Source organism: Pinus tabuliformis, chromosome J, assembly GCF_031772625.1.
Source record: "Pinus tabuliformis cultivar Carrire ecotype Pingquan chromosome J, CPIR1, whole genome shotgun sequence".
Taxonomy (NCBI): Eukaryota; Viridiplantae; Streptophyta; class Pinopsida; order Pinales; family Pinaceae; genus Pinus; species Pinus tabuliformis.
In genome coordinates, this window is record NC_142295.1 from 563,311,285 (window position 1) to 563,326,768 (window position 15,484).

Below are 15,484 nucleotides of genomic sequence, written 5' to 3' on the forward strand. Positions count from 1 at the left end.
GAAAACAACAAAAAGTGTTGGGATTCCAAGCTCAAGTATGCATTGTGGGCTGACAGAGTGACCACCAAGAAATCCACAGGAAATTCCCCATTCAAGCTGGTATATGGCACTGATGCCATATTCCAAATTCAGTTAATACTCCCTGTCGCTAAGTTCTTACAGGTAGAGCAGAATGAGAAAGAGGACATGGAAAAAAAGATTACTAACTTGGCAAAAGTACATCAGATTCGAGATCAGCGAGTTGAGAAGTCAGCAGCACATCAAAAAAGGATCAAAGAAGCCTTTGACAGGAAGGCAAAGACAGACAGTTTTCAAGTTGGAGATTTGGTTCTTAAGTGGGATGCACTAAAGGAGAAGAAAGGCAACCATGGGGAGTTTGATGCTCTGTGGACCAAACCTTTTGTCATCACTCAGATCTAGGGGAACAATATTTTCACGCTGTAAAGTATGGAAGGAGAGAGTTTTTGATGATCCAGTTAATGGGCGGTTTTTGAAAATTTATGTTGTTTAAGGTCTTCGGACCTTAATATTGTAAATATGTCGTTTTATCAGGGTTTAGTGTAGACGTAATTAGAATCCATGCCCAATGGAACACTAGGAAATTTTGTTGATCTGGTTTCTGTAGGAAAAGCAATGGTTTGCAGTTCTTGAAACCTCACAAGGAGGGTCTCATCCCCAGAAGGAGCCAGTGTTAGCTCCGCTATATAACTATGGTCTTTGAAGATTAGAGTTAAGCTTGGTTGGCTTAATCATGCTCAAAGGAAAGCCCACCGCAGTTATTTTCCCCTTTTTTCCTCTACCCCGCTTATCCTCCATCACCTCCGTTTCCTTTATTTTTCCTCTAAACCCAACATAAAACCCTTTTAGCTTTAGCCCCAAGTGCAAAGCCCAAACCCTCATAAAACCCTCCCATATGCCCCCGCGTGCTCGCTAAAGGCCTTTCACCGTTTCCCCGCTGTCGATTTCCTCCTGCGGATCCAACGGCTCCCATCGCGCCCGATAAAACCACCTGCGCGATCAAATCCCCACCGTCCGATCATCTCTGCCAAGATCGGACAGCCTTCGCACTTATCGCGCCCACAAAGTGATGGAACATTAGAGCGCGATTAAAGCGGTTTTTCTCTCTCATCCGCCGCTACATGTCATGCCCAGAGTTGAGTCGCGCGGTCTTGTCCTTTTACCGCTTTACCTCCGAAGGCGGTGTGACCAATACCATTACCACCCGACTAAACCACTCCCGCCCGATAACTACCTAGTATTTTCGCCTCCCGATCGTCGATCGATCTGACTGCCTAAGATCCAACGGCCCTCGTTCACTCCGCTCCCACCTCAGTCGATATTCTTTGTCGAGCCATCTCCGCCATCCATTTCTTCGATCCCACGGCCAACCTTCCCCCTCGTCCAACTCATCCACTCTCCCATGCACTCCACGTCCTTTAACCCACTCCGTTCATCTGAAGGAAGAAGGCAACCAGCTTGCCAATACTAGCCGCAGTTGCTTCTCAACAACCATATTTAACAAACAGCATGGCTAGGGGTGAAAAGGACAGAGCACAACCCTGTAGCTTCATTTACCAGTTATGGAGTTTCACTAGTACGAGCACTCCCATTGCCTAAGAAGACAGTACAACACCTGCAAAGATCAGATTCATCCACTGAAATAAACACACTCAGAGACTCCATTAGGCAATTAAATGCAGTTGGTGGTCAATTATGACCCCTCCATACCTAAATGGCCCAAGTGCCCTGTAATGTAAATCTATAAATACCCAAAAACAAGATGTAATCAAGGTTGATAGGTTGGCATTTGATATAAAGTTCAACCTTTAAAGACTGTAGATATTTTGACACTTCACCATCTCATCTTCATTTTCAGTTAATACAAGTTTCTTTTGCTGTTAACTGCTCACTTTCCACTTTCCTATGTTCTAAATTGTGCCTGATATGCTATGTTCTTGAGCTCTTGATATTTAGCATTAGAATAGCAGTCATCCTATCTCTGTGTTAAAATCTTATATGCCTCATTGAATAAGTGGTCCAGGGTTCTTTCTATCTAGTGCCAGAAAGTTGTCATCCTGTCTATGTATTAGTAAAATAGATTTACAGATTTCTTCACTGGTTGCAGCCGGCCATCACATGGTCTTGTGTATCTGCTAGTGTGGTCAGTGTTCTCCATATTCACCTTATCTCTGAATTGTAAGTAATTGGTGGTTTAAAGTCTTGTAGTCTAGAAGTGTTCACGCATGTCTAGAGTAGAACAAAGTAGAAGTGGTTATCTGGCTTGGACAGACATCATTCCTTCCATTCATCCAATGCAACAATAGTTGAATTTATGTGTTATCAGGCATCTCCAAGCTATAACCTAAAAGAGTTTCTTGGAATCCTAACAAGTTTTAACAAAAGTGGCACACTAGCTTTTAGATTCAAAGGATACTAGAGGCTATTACATTCAATATATGTACACTGTAGATGTCTATTGTTGGCATCTAAAATTTCTCCTTAGCAGAGTATTTGTTGACCAAAAATAAATCATGGTACATCCTCCTGAACCTAAATGGTACATCAATGGATTGAAAGCTTCGAAGGACATGGGCATTCCTCTTACTCCTAACTACTCCCTGAGCAACAAGGAGCCCATTCCAATTAAATCACTTACTCAACCAAATCTGTTTTAAAGTCTTCCAATTATTCTATTTTCAACGGTTTTATGTTTCAATTATGTAGCTTCCAATTTAAAAATAACCTAAGAGGCTCGGCAGCTAGTCATAGTATTTTTGCTTTTAGAACTTTGACTCCTGCAATTATGAAACAATTGAAGTTTTGTATCTGGTTTGGTTTCCCCAGTGATAAAACAAAACAAGTTTCAGAAGACGTGAATTTACACCTCTGATTTAAAAGAATGACAAAAAAATTATTTCCAATTAAATAAAATAAAACTAAACTTAGGTACATGCTTCAGCCGCATATTTTTAATTCATATAAATCCTCCATTTAATGTTAAGCCAAAAAAAATCATTCTAATTACGAAAATGACACTCGTATAAGATCCTATTAATTATAAATAATATTAATAATATTATAATAAATTCATAGTTTTTTTAAATCTTTCTAAAAATTCTGCAAATGAACATCAAGCAGATCCAGAATTAAATAAATAAAATAAAACTAAACTTAGATACATGCTTCACCCGCATATTTTTAATTCATATAAATCCGCCATTTAATGTTAACCAAAACACACATTCTGGCACTCATATAATATCTTATTAATTATAAATAATATTAATAATAAATTCATAGTTTTTTAAAATCTTTCTTAAAGCTCTGCAAATGAACATCCAGCAGATCCAGATTTCAGTGGATGAAGGATGCTAGCCAGATTTTGAAATACACCTTTGGGTTATAGGAGATCAACCTAAGGAAGTGATTTCTCTATTTGACTTCATTTCGTTCAAACATGTCATGTTTATAGAGAACAAAGTGCAAAGGCAGATGCACTATCAAAAGATGACCAAAACATAGCTGAAGGGTTGTTGATTGGAAAAAGGGGTTGGAATTCTCACCATTTCTGAATCCAGAGTAGGATATTCTGTATGGGCAAAACGTTACTGCATTTTTCTGTTCTCTTTAGAATTGTATATCTACAACACTAATTTACTGGTGATAGCATCCCGTTAGTGAACAAATGTTAAACAAATGCATTTAACAACTCTATTTTTTTCAGAGCAAATAATACATGCCAATAACAGACAAATTTAGTAAGCCCTTTAAAAGACACATAAATATATTTACAAATGCAATAATAATTAAGAGTGAGGAAGGTTTTCATATAAATCCGAAAATGACCCATCAAAACCAATAGTTCAGAGAAAAAAGGTCATTCTCACACGCCCAAGGATGTGTCCCTCATCTCACTAAATATAGGCAGTCAGAAATGCCTTAAAAAAAAATTATTTGATAATTATTAATTCACAGAACAAATCTCCACATATTAATGTAAATCGAAACACTAGCTCTGATGGGTAGTTCAGTTGGTTGAAGCTCCAACAAGTCACTTGGCCCTCTATCATGAAGCACAGTTCAATTCTCTTGGGTCCATCAAGATTAGGCTCAGCTTAGTAAAGTCGATTGGTGAGCCCACCCATGCTTCCAACATAGGAAAAAAAAAAGGTAAATCAAAACACCAACAAATATTTTTAAGTAATAATAATATTTAAAATAATAATATTGAATTAATATTTTAAAGTAATAATGCTATTGAATCAAGTATGAGCAATCAGAGATTGCCTTATAAACCACTTCTATTTCATAATTATAAATTATTAGTTCACAAAACACCCCTACATTATTAAGAACGTAGGACAAATATTATGGTAGATTATTAAATGGATAATAGCCACAAGCCAAAGAGAAAAGAAAGCGAGACATTCATGGAAGAGCTAACCATTTCACAAGAAAGAGCAAGACCCCGTGAATAAATTATTTAAGTAATAAATCACGGATTATTTTGATTTTGGTGTCAATTCCAAGCGTAAAAGTTGAAGAAATTCGAAATTTTACACTAATTTGTTTTCAAATAGCGCTTTGCAAACCTTAAATTCCATACCTACAATGGATAATGTGTGCCCAAAAATATGCTCTTGAAGTTTTCCCGATATTTGAAAGATAAAGATGAAATACAGTAACTAAAAACTAATGAGAAGTTTGAGAACTGGAGTGGTGTGGATCTTAAGCACAACACTGGATAATTTTTAAGCTCCAACACAAATATCATTAGCGGCACACACAGAAGGAGAGATCAAATTGTAATGTTAATCAGTAACTAGAGTGGATTTATCTCTAAGCCTCATTTATATAAATCCCGAATAAAGATCACAACTTTGTCAATATTAAACAGGAAACTAAGAAATGGCAATGAAATACTTAGAAAACCAGGTTGTTAACTCAAAACACAACCAAAAATTTCACATACATGTTATATCCCACTGCAACATAAATTGAGCAGCTTTAAAATTTCTAGATTTATCAAAATCCCCTAAAAGATGTTACCAAACAAACTACTAAGCATATTGCGCAATCTCTCTAATTACACAATAGCGTTTGCTGCACTGGCAATTCTAGGCCACAAATCAGCACACTCTTTCCCAATGGGCCCTGTGATAGCAGAACCTGTAACAAAGAAACACAGAAGTTCATGATTTGGCACGAAAAAGCTTCAGAAACAGTAATTTTATCTCTTGAAGCGATAAGACGTGTAACTGATAATTTAGCATAAGACACAAATTTCATGAATTAATCCTAACACGAACCTTTCATTTCTCCCTTTGGATTTACTATGACGCCCGCATTATCTGAACAGAATAAATATTACATAAATTAACAAGAAAAACAACCCATCTCTCTCTATCCTATTAGAGCAGAGATTCTTGTAACTTTTACATAAACTTCTCCAATTTGAAAAATTACAAGAACTCAAGTTCAACCAACGGGAAAAATTAAAAACCAACTGACAGCATACAGAACTTGCGTTTAATTTTGACTGCATGACAGGCAAGTCAATGTGTAAAAGAATCTACTCATCATTAAAACTGCCTATATAAAATGAGAAGGACAACAGGAAACTGTGAGAGGGATAAAGTAAATTCTATTACAGCATATATCAGGGACGCTTTATACTGTCACAATATTTATCTGAAATGAGATACGATTGACAAAAAGCCATTTTCACGCCGCATTCTAGATTTGCACTGTTTTAAAAAAGAGGCTAGCACTTTCACTAATTGCTGTGATTTACCTCCCCGTCCTGGGATACTCCGCACAAATATTTAACTCTTCTATTCTCCTCACAAATTAACTAGTTATTTATAGTGAAAAATAAAAGTGAATCACCCACAGCATCTTACGGCAACATTTGCACTCGTTGATTGTTTAAGATAAATGAAATTAAATGTTAATTAAGTACATACTTTATAAGCCCTAAGGGTTAGCACAATTGATTTAGTGCCACTCTCGTGGGATACTTTGCACAAATAATTAACTCTTTGATTCTCCTCACAAATTAATTAGGTATTTTATAGTGAAAATAACAGAGAATTACAAAAAGCCTCTTAGGGCCACTCTTTTGCACTGGTTGATATTTTAAGAAAAATTGAATTAACCGTTAATTAAATAGATATTTTATAAGCCCTCAGGAGTTGGCTCAATTGACTTGGTGCCACTGTTGCCAGAAGACTGCTGATAATCCAGCATCCCATAAAGGTTCCAGATTTGATTCCCACAAGGTTAAGTGTCTATACAGTCTATTTTACAATGGATGCCAGCTTTGGAATGGGGAAGTGCCCTGGAATTTCTCTAGATATATTTTCAAAGAAAAAAATTCAAAAAAGAGGATATTTTATCATTGAAAAAAAACAATGAATTACAAAAAGCCTTTTACGGCCACTTCTGCACCCCGGTATATTTTAAGAGAAATTGAACTTTTGCACTAGTAGATATTTTAAGATAAATTGAACTATTTTCTATTAAGATAATCGGGTGTTTGCTTTAAGTCGGTCGATAAAATTCAATTCATTTTGGGCAAACCTGGGGCCAATCTGGATGAGTCACGTGAAGATGTTTAAATGGAATTTATTTATTCTGCATAGGGGATTTTGTTAAACCAGTCTACTAAGGCCACTCAGTCAAGGAAAGAATTGATTACAATTGGCTAACTTTTACAGATTTCAGTATGTTGACAATGTGGCCATTGATGTAGCTCATGGGGCGTATAGAATAGACGGTGATGGGGTGTACTGTTAAGTCACTCTGTGATGTCAACATCACCGGTTTGAAACTCCGTGGGCAAATATCCAGTTATGTTAAGGGCTGGTGTGGCCCAGGCCAGGTGCAATCCCCAGGGGATTTTGATGGCTTAAATGCCCTTGGGTTGCAGTTTCTCAAGTTCACAGGTCAAGCCTAAAGTAATCTCTGGAGAACTCAGACAACTTAGCCAAACAAAATAAAAATAAAAAATGTGGCCATTAATATACCTTTAACAAAATTACCTATAATATTTTGTCCAAAAACAATTTATTTTAATTAATTCTGCCCTACCAACAGGTAATTTTATTTCATGCATGTGCATAGAAATTACAATGTTTTTCTAAAAAATAAAACCAAGCACAGTATTTCTATATCTATGTATATATGAAGTTGCTCATACTCCAATTCCACCTTACAAGAAATGCTTGAATATGGTAAGGGATAAAGCAAGCTATCTATCTATAGATAGATAGATAGAATAGATATGTGTATGTTTACTTTGCCGATATAGCCAGTAATGTACTTTTCATATCATTACCCTAATTACTTCATGTCTAAAAAGAGTTGTTTGAATTTATATTGGTACAGGAACCAGGAGGATAGTAATTAGTATCAGTGTTGATAACATTGGCATCAGCAAAGAATCGGCGACGGTCTGTAAAACATCATCTTGGAAACATCCGGAAAAAATCAGCAATAATCGGCTAACCATGGCCAACATTAACAAATACAATATATATATTCATTTTTAAATCACAAAAAACAGAAGAAAAAAATAACAAAATTTGGAAAAATCGGGAAAATTCACTCAAGGAAAAAGAAACACCATTTTTTTGAGCCAAAAATCCACTGGACGAAAAAATCACAATTTTTTGCACATCACCGAAAAATCAGCAATGTTATCAACACTGATTAGTATAACTTAGTGATTGAGTAATTAAGCATAATGCCTATTAAAATAAAAAGGGGAACACAATAAAAGGTGACATCCCTATTCTATATGTCTATATAAAAACAGTGATCCTATGCCGAATAGTAACTCTTTTGCTTTTCAGCCTCTTAGCTGTTTAATTCCATATCAATTGGTTTCAATGCCAGATTCTGCAGCAGCCACAGGGGATCCATTCCCTTCTAAAACCTTTCATAGCCATTACAAGAATCAGGTTATCAGTGAGATAGCAGATCCACATAATAGCAATTCCAAAATAGCACTTCCATTTGGCTGGCATTCATCAAACGTTCTGAGGATCAGCACAACACCAAGGATAATCCTTGTCTGAAATTAGCACCATTCACACTTTAAATCTCTGTTAATCATGTCAATTGAGTTTATCTCGAGTGGTTGAGAGAAATGTCAATTGAGTTTATCTCGAGTGGTTGAGAGAAATGATTCTTATCCTCTCTAGCCAGGTTCAATTCCCACAAATGACATGATGAGCTCATTATTAAGTATATTGTTGTAAATTCAGAATAGCTTTGAGCCTAGATTTTGAACAGCCTTAAACGCTAAAGAATATCCTACCCTTGCCTACAAGTTGGAGGGTGGGGCACATTATTGCATGGAAAAAAAAATCTCCAAAAATCATATGATAATAATTTCGACAAATAAATATTCCCAGATGCGCCCTCCAACTCCCACAAACATACATTGACAACAACAATAATATAAATGGGCAATACATGATCAAGACATGGCTAATGACTCAACCCACTTCTTCCTCCGCAGAAAGTAGGATGACCAATACAGGCAATAGCAATTGTCCTAATGCTGCTTCTTGTTCAACAATCATGACAACTATCACCGCCACAAATACTAAGTAACCAAAAGAGGATATCAAATATTCATTCTTTGAAGCTCTCTATGGGCCCAAATTCTTGTTCCACCACCTACCTTGTTGGCTATTGTTCCAGCCACAACTAAAAATGGTATCCTCAACACCTCTTTGTTTGATAGCAATAAGCAAATCTTGCTATCAAAGAAGCCAACTACTTCCAATACGGCTATAAGAAAATCCATCAATACATTTGGCCAGAGGACTCAACATATCATGGAGTAAACAGGCATAGCTGGACAGGACATTATGAAGCTCATTTATGGGACAACAGTTCCAGTTCCAGAAGAGAAGGGCAGACTTGCAAGGCCAGGCAAGTGTATTTCGGTAGATATTCAAAAGATGAAAACAACTGATGGCCTCCTAAAATGATTATAAAAATAAAAATAATAATGATCTACTTTTAAGGTCACAGCCAAGTCAGACACCATATTGGCATATGAGGTCTCTTTGTTTGTGGGGCAAGGGACCCGCATCCACAGAGTGTTTTGACTGCTAAAGTTTACCGAGATGTACAGATTCTACCTCCCACTGGCTTTGAATCTGTGACCTCTTAAGAGAAAACATATCCTCTTAACCATTAGGCCCATGAAAGCTGTACAAAAAGTCCAAAGAGGGCAAACCAAGCCAAGATCATGAAGTGAATATCCAAAAGTTGTTGCAGAAGATGCTTCCACTAAGCATCATGTTGGGCGGAAAGCAAAACAAGTGGAATCACCCAAAGTAGAAGCCCTGCTCCATGTAAAAAGATACTCTCGGATCTGCTTATCATTCTCAGCACTAGTTAAAAACCATTATTTCAAGGACACCGCAATTCCTCCTTTTGGTGACATATTAATTTGCACTTGTTGAAAACCATTATTTCAAGGACACCACAGTATTCCTCCTTTTGATGACAGATTCATTTTCAAAAGTGCACACCAACGTTTCCAAAAAATCCCTTATTCCTCCTTTTGGTGACATATTAATTTGCACTTGTTGAAAACCATTATTTCAAGGACACCACAGTATTCCTCCTTTTGATGACAGATTAATTTTCGAAAGTGCACACCAACGTTTCCAAAAAATCCCTTATTGTGTAAACAGTTCAACTGTAGAAATGATACTGTACATTACAAATTTCACATTATATAAGGAAAGGTATAAGAACTGAAAAGAAACATACAACTTAGTGATTAGGTAGTTAAATAGAATATCTATTAAACATTATGTAAGGAAAGGTATAAGAACTGAAAGGATAGTAAAACATACAACTTAGTAATTAGGTAGTTAAATAGAATATCTATTAAAAGGAAACACGATGTCCCTATTCTATATTCCTATATAAAAAAGCTTTCATGTAAAAGAATGAATTATAACAATGGACTAATAACTCTTGTTTTTCAGCCTACGCTGTTCAATTCCATATTATAAACAACCATATCTACAAGGATGAAGCTCACGCCTGATCGTACTTTAATTTCACTTTACAAACGATAGTTGAAAATGGGAAGTGATAAAGCTACATAGATAGATGTGAGTTTGTAGGACCTCTTCCCAGAGAAAAGGGTTTTGAGCATATATATATGCTTCGGATTCTTTTGGCGACTTAATTTTTGAGAAGTTTTGGATGCATTGATATCTGAAATTAATCGTGAACGAGATTATTTTGTTCCAAGCAGCATGGCAAATCGTAAGAGTGGAAGTGCTCTTTCTTATCTTGAAGAAAATCGATGATGCCTTATTTTAATAGCAACTAGCCTACTTGAAGCTTTGCATATTATAACAGCTAACTGATCTCCGTGAATCTTTACATGCAGATTTCGGGGTAAGTATAGAATGCGGAATCGGATTTGACACACCTCAGCCAACAGTTGACCTTACGAGGAGATGCTCCGTGTACCATAAGCAGGGATCTACCTGGCGCTTCTTCGGCCTATTCTCTTAGCTCCAGGCAGTCAAGTGTGCAGGTGGTCAGAGATAAACTGGGGCATAGGCACAGCTAGCTTGCCCCACAGTGCATCCAAATAAGAAGTTTCCCAAACTGACTCTCACCATCTCTGAGGCAGACAAGCCTCCTGAACCCATAAATGATGGATGGGAAAGAATTATTGCCGATCCTAAGCCTGCTGTGGATGGATGATGGCCCATCCACTGCCCGGTTCTAGCCTTATTCTGGCAGCTCGGTACCTACGACTGATGGTTTATATTTATCTGCGGTCTTATGCCACCTGGACTACCGTATGCTACACGTTTTGGAGACTTTCGTGTTCCTGTTTTTGCCCAGTGTGCGTCTGATTGGTTTTTGTTAATGCTAGTGGCAGTTGCGGTCCACTTTTCTTTGTATAAAATGCCCTATGTAAACTCCCTCATTATATTAGTAACTAAAGGAAGCATTTTGTTTAGATAACATAACCAATCCTCTGATTTTAACATTTGCTAATCCTAGTGGCAGTCGCGGTCCTCTTTTATTTCTATAAAATGCCCTAGGTACAAGCTCTCTTCATATTAATAGTTAAAGCGAACATGTTTAAAAGACATAGCAAATCATGACCACACAAGTTCTATACGAGCGTCAAAACTTACATTAAGAATGACTACAATTTCTTGGAGCTTAACGCAAGTTACCCTTAACAAAGCCCTTACTATATCTCTATTCAGAACGGATCAAAACCACGGATCATCTTATTCTAATTTTATTGGGAGAAAGAAACCACCCTACAAAAATGCAGATCAAGAATGGACTCGCAGCCATCAGAATGGAAACAATGGCTCAGTGAATCCTTGTCCCAATTCAAAACCATTGGTGCGTGTTATCAACGCAATACTAGGTTAAAAGGATACACGAGACCTTGGGCAGCGAAGTTTCTTTATATAGCGCATGCTCGATGCTTGATTATTAGATTGAAAACACCCTAAAATATTGAAAAAGATTAGAGGTACCTTCAAAATACATATAAACGCCATCCTTTCGGCGCCAGGGCTTCCGCTGGCGAACAATGACAGCAGGCATAACCTTCTTTCTCAGGTCAGGCTTTCCCTTCTTGACAGTGGCCATGACCATATCCCCCACACAGGCCGCAGGAAGCCTGTTGAGACGACCCTTGATTCCCTTCACAGAAATTATGTACAAGTTCTTGGCTCCTGTGTTATCTGCACAGTTCACCGTGGCTGCCACTGGCAGACCCAATGACATCCTGAACTTGTTCCCTGCGCTACCTCCACGACCTGTCATACATACAAATAAACCACATTCTTTTGCTTGTCATAAAATCCAGAGATAAAAACAGATGCAATTGCTGACTATCACAAGCAAATTGTTCAGTTAACTCCGATCCGATTGTGCAAGGGTAATGAAAGATAGATCATACCTCTCTTAGACATGGCTGCTCCGCCCTGTTTCTCCTGTCTTCACCAAAAGACTTCACTTTTTTCTCTTCCTGTCCAAATATATGTTCTAGGGTTTCAACTCGGTAAAACCCTAGTTGAATGAATGACATTGACTGTTGAATATAAAAATAGATTTAGTGTTTTGTAAAAAAATTAGGGCATTTGGATTATGTACGACTAGATACCTAAGAATATGATTTTTCCAATGTCTAACCCGATCAAGAGTAAAATTGATCCAAAAATTTGCTTTAAAAAGGGTTAAGAAGTCACTTCATTATACTATTGCATACATCTCATGCCAAAGTAATATTGTTAGTTTTAGTGGTATATTAATGATTAGTAATATGATAAGTTATAAAGTTGATTTTAAATTAGTAATAAACATTAAATTATATATAAGGAATCTCTTTTCTCATTAACAAGAGGGTTTTATATGTTATATTTGACATTATTCAAAGTGTTTATCATTAAAATAAAATATGATTTTAAAATCTCAATTTTTAAGCATTCTTAGGATTATATTAGTTAAGTTATCAATATGTGTTGAGAGAGTAAAGTTCACAATACAAAATATGATCTTAACTAGTGATGGGAACCCCATTAACAAGATTAACAAAGTTAACAATTCAAATAACCCATATGAAATCTCAAATTAAGTAATGGAGGATAATGTGAGAACATTGTCTAAAGGGACTCAATGACCCAACTCATGCCTAAGTAAGCAAGTTAATAACAAGACCTCTATGGAGGATGCTTTCATTGGGGGCAATGCATTTCAACTTGCCAAACATTATGCACATAATAGCATTGCATTAAATGCAATGGAATATATATCACTTGATCACTTTATATATCATCATCTAACTCAATCAAGGTGTCCATATTCCTTTCAATCTCTGAAATGGATTTGGTTAACAAAGGAGACAATAGTTTTAGGTCATGTCAATAATCGTTTTCTTGTTGTGACTCAACAAAAAAAAAAAAATAGTGTTTGAAAGGACGAAAACATCCAATAGAAGAGATTTTGTAAGCATATAGAGAAGCGTTATACTTGCCTATGGTTAATGACTTGTTGGATTAGTTAAAGCATGTGAGATTCTTCATTAAGTTGGATATGAAATATGCATATCATCAAGTACATATCAAAGAAGTCACTTCGAAGACATCCTTTAAGATGAGGCAAGGTCTATATGAATGGTTAGTGATGCCTTTCAGTTTAAGTAATTAACCAATTTCTTTTCATGTGTTTAATCAGTGTTGTGTTTGTAGATTTTAGGTTTTTGTGGTGTGTTTTTGCAAAGAGTTTGGATTTTCCACAGTGTTGTTCGAAAGTTGTCGATGTTTTGAATCCATATGAGGATCCATATTTTGGAGAATCCATATGAGTGATGTGTTGCATCCACTCAATGATTGTATATTTGGATGACATCTCGATCTTTAGTTCTAGTTGGTAGAAGAATGTTATGCATTTGAAGCATAGGTCAAAGACACTTAAAAACACTTGCTACTAGAAAAGATAAAGAAGTGTGAGTTTGTTGAACAATGTTTAGTGTATATGGAGCATGTGATTACTTGTTAAGCCCTAGACAAAGCCTCGTGTTTAAGCATAAAGCCTGATGTTAAGCATTGGATAGTGAGTTATATTTTTATTGTTATATTAGTGTTTTCGACATAGATCCTTTAATTGTCATTGTATCCTTTGTCTCTTGTATATATACCAAGGAGACCTATATTGAAGATCATCATATTTCATTCTTGTACATTTGTTCTATTGCAAAAGGAGGGCATCAGTAAGAGGTTTCAAACTATTGAAGGATAACTTGATTAAAGCAAAAAATAGGATGAAACAACAAATAATCAACGTTGTAGTGAAAGGGAATTTGAAGTGATGGATTGAGTATTTTTTAGGCTACAACCATACAAACATATGTCCCTTAAGTAACAAAAGAAGGATAACAAATTAGCACCCATGTATTATGGGCTCTATAAGGTGTTGTAGAGGATTGGAATTATGGCTTACAAATAAGAGTTGCTTCCATCTTCAATTGCACATCTAGTGTTCTGTGTTTCTTGCTTAAAGAAGGTAATTAGTGATAAGATCCTAGTTTAAACTATTTTACCAAAGATTAAGGAAAAAGGGAAAATCACACTAGAACTAAAAATAATCTTGAAACAATGATTAAGCACTTGCAGAATCAAGCAATTATTGTTTATCTCATCAAATGGAAGAAACTAGTGGAAGAAGCGACATGGGAAGATACTTTATTCATACAAAGACACTCACAATTAATCAAGTGTTGAGGACAACACTTGTTTGAAAGGGCAGGGCATGTTAAGCCCTAGACAAAACTCCATCTTAAGCATAAAGCCCAATATAGTGAGTTATATTTCTAATGATATGTTAAAGTTGTTGGCTAAACCCTTAATTGTGATTGTATTCTTTGTCTTATATATAAGACAAAGAATACAATCACAATTAAGGGTTTAGCCAACAACTTTAACATATCATTAGAAATATAACTCGCTATATATATATATATATATATATATATATATATATATAGAGACCTAGTTTTAAGATCATCTCATCTCATTCTTGTACATTTGTTCTATTGTAAAATGATTTTGTCCCCTCAAAAAGGCTCATCGTTTAGTCTTGTTTGTTTATCAAGGAATGGAGCTTCCTTTCTCTCCATTTGCATGATATTTTAGTATTTGTTGCCTATCATTATTTGAGGTGAATTGAATATTGATCATGCAAAAATAAAGATCATCCTCAAACAGCCCATGCATACTAATGTTAATGAAGTTAAGGGTTTTATGGGTGTTCCTCAATGTATGAGGAAGTTTGTGGTTTTGTTTTCAATTATGGAAGCACCACTTAATGATTTGACAAGTAGTGATAATTCTTTCCTAATGGGGTAAGATTCAATAGAAACTAGTTGAAGATTGACGTAGAAGAGTAGTCAAGCTCTAATCCTAACATTCCCTAACTTGCAATGTTATGTATCCAGATCAAAATAGCACAAAAACATAAGAAAAGATAGATCAACAACTAGATAATAAGCCACTTCAAGGGGGCAACCTCCCTTTACATCACATAAATGAACAATTCTTGGATGATTCAAATGAAAAGACCTCCTTGGTATATATAGGAGTCTAAAGGGTCAAAATATAATTAGGGCCTACATAACAATAATAATGTAAGGGCACAACAATAACAATAGTGGGCTTCTATGGGGCACAACAATAACAATATAGGGGCTACACTAGTATTATATGGACCTAACATGCCCCTCTCCTTCAAAAAAGTGTTGTCCTCAATGCTTGAGTATTTTTGGATACTTTTGTATAAAATACCCATCCTCCCATGTGGAATCTCCAACAAGTAAGTTCTTCCATTTAATGAGATACTCTGAAATTGATTGATTCCATGGTTGTCGGATTCTTGCTTATATGATTGCTTCATGCTCCAAATGTGA

The 15,484-nt window shown here is 36.1% G+C and overlaps 1 protein-coding gene across 2 annotated transcripts; it reads right to left on the bottom strand.

The window, feature by feature from the left end:
* Positions 1–4,902: 4,902 nt before the first annotated feature.
* On the bottom strand, positions 4,903–12,141 carry LOC149228246 (large ribosomal subunit protein uL14). Of its 2 annotated transcripts, XM_089378122.1 has the most exons (4): positions 11,984–12,141; positions 11,556–11,840; positions 5,310–5,351; positions 4,903–5,169 (listed from the first exon to the last, which is right to left on the bottom strand). In XM_089378122.1, the coding sequence occupies exons 1-4, from the start codon at positions 11,994–11,996 to the stop codon at positions 5,087–5,089; spliced, it is 423 nt and encodes a 140-aa protein (XP_089234248.1). In that variant the 5' UTR covers positions 11,997–12,141; the 3' UTR covers positions 4,903–5,086. The 2 variants fall into 2 exon arrangements, with proteins under 2 accessions (XP_089234248.1, XP_089234249.1); XM_089378123.1 differs by lacking the exon at positions 5,310–5,351.
* Between the last annotated feature and the right edge of the window lie 3,343 nt (positions 12,142–15,484).

What these genes read in the sequence shown, in the direction of transcription:
- LOC149228246 (XM_089378122.1), bottom strand. An exon ending in CGTTTATATGTATTTTGAAG is followed by an intron (nt 5,352 to 11,555) that starts GTACCTCTAATC and finishes TATTCTGTTCAG; the next exon opens with ATAATGCGGGCGTCATAGTA. An exon ending in TCCAAAGGGAGAAATGAAAG is followed by an intron (nt 5,170 to 5,309) that starts GTTCGTGTTAGG and finishes TCTTTGTTACAG; the next exon opens with GTTCTGCTATCACAGGGCCC.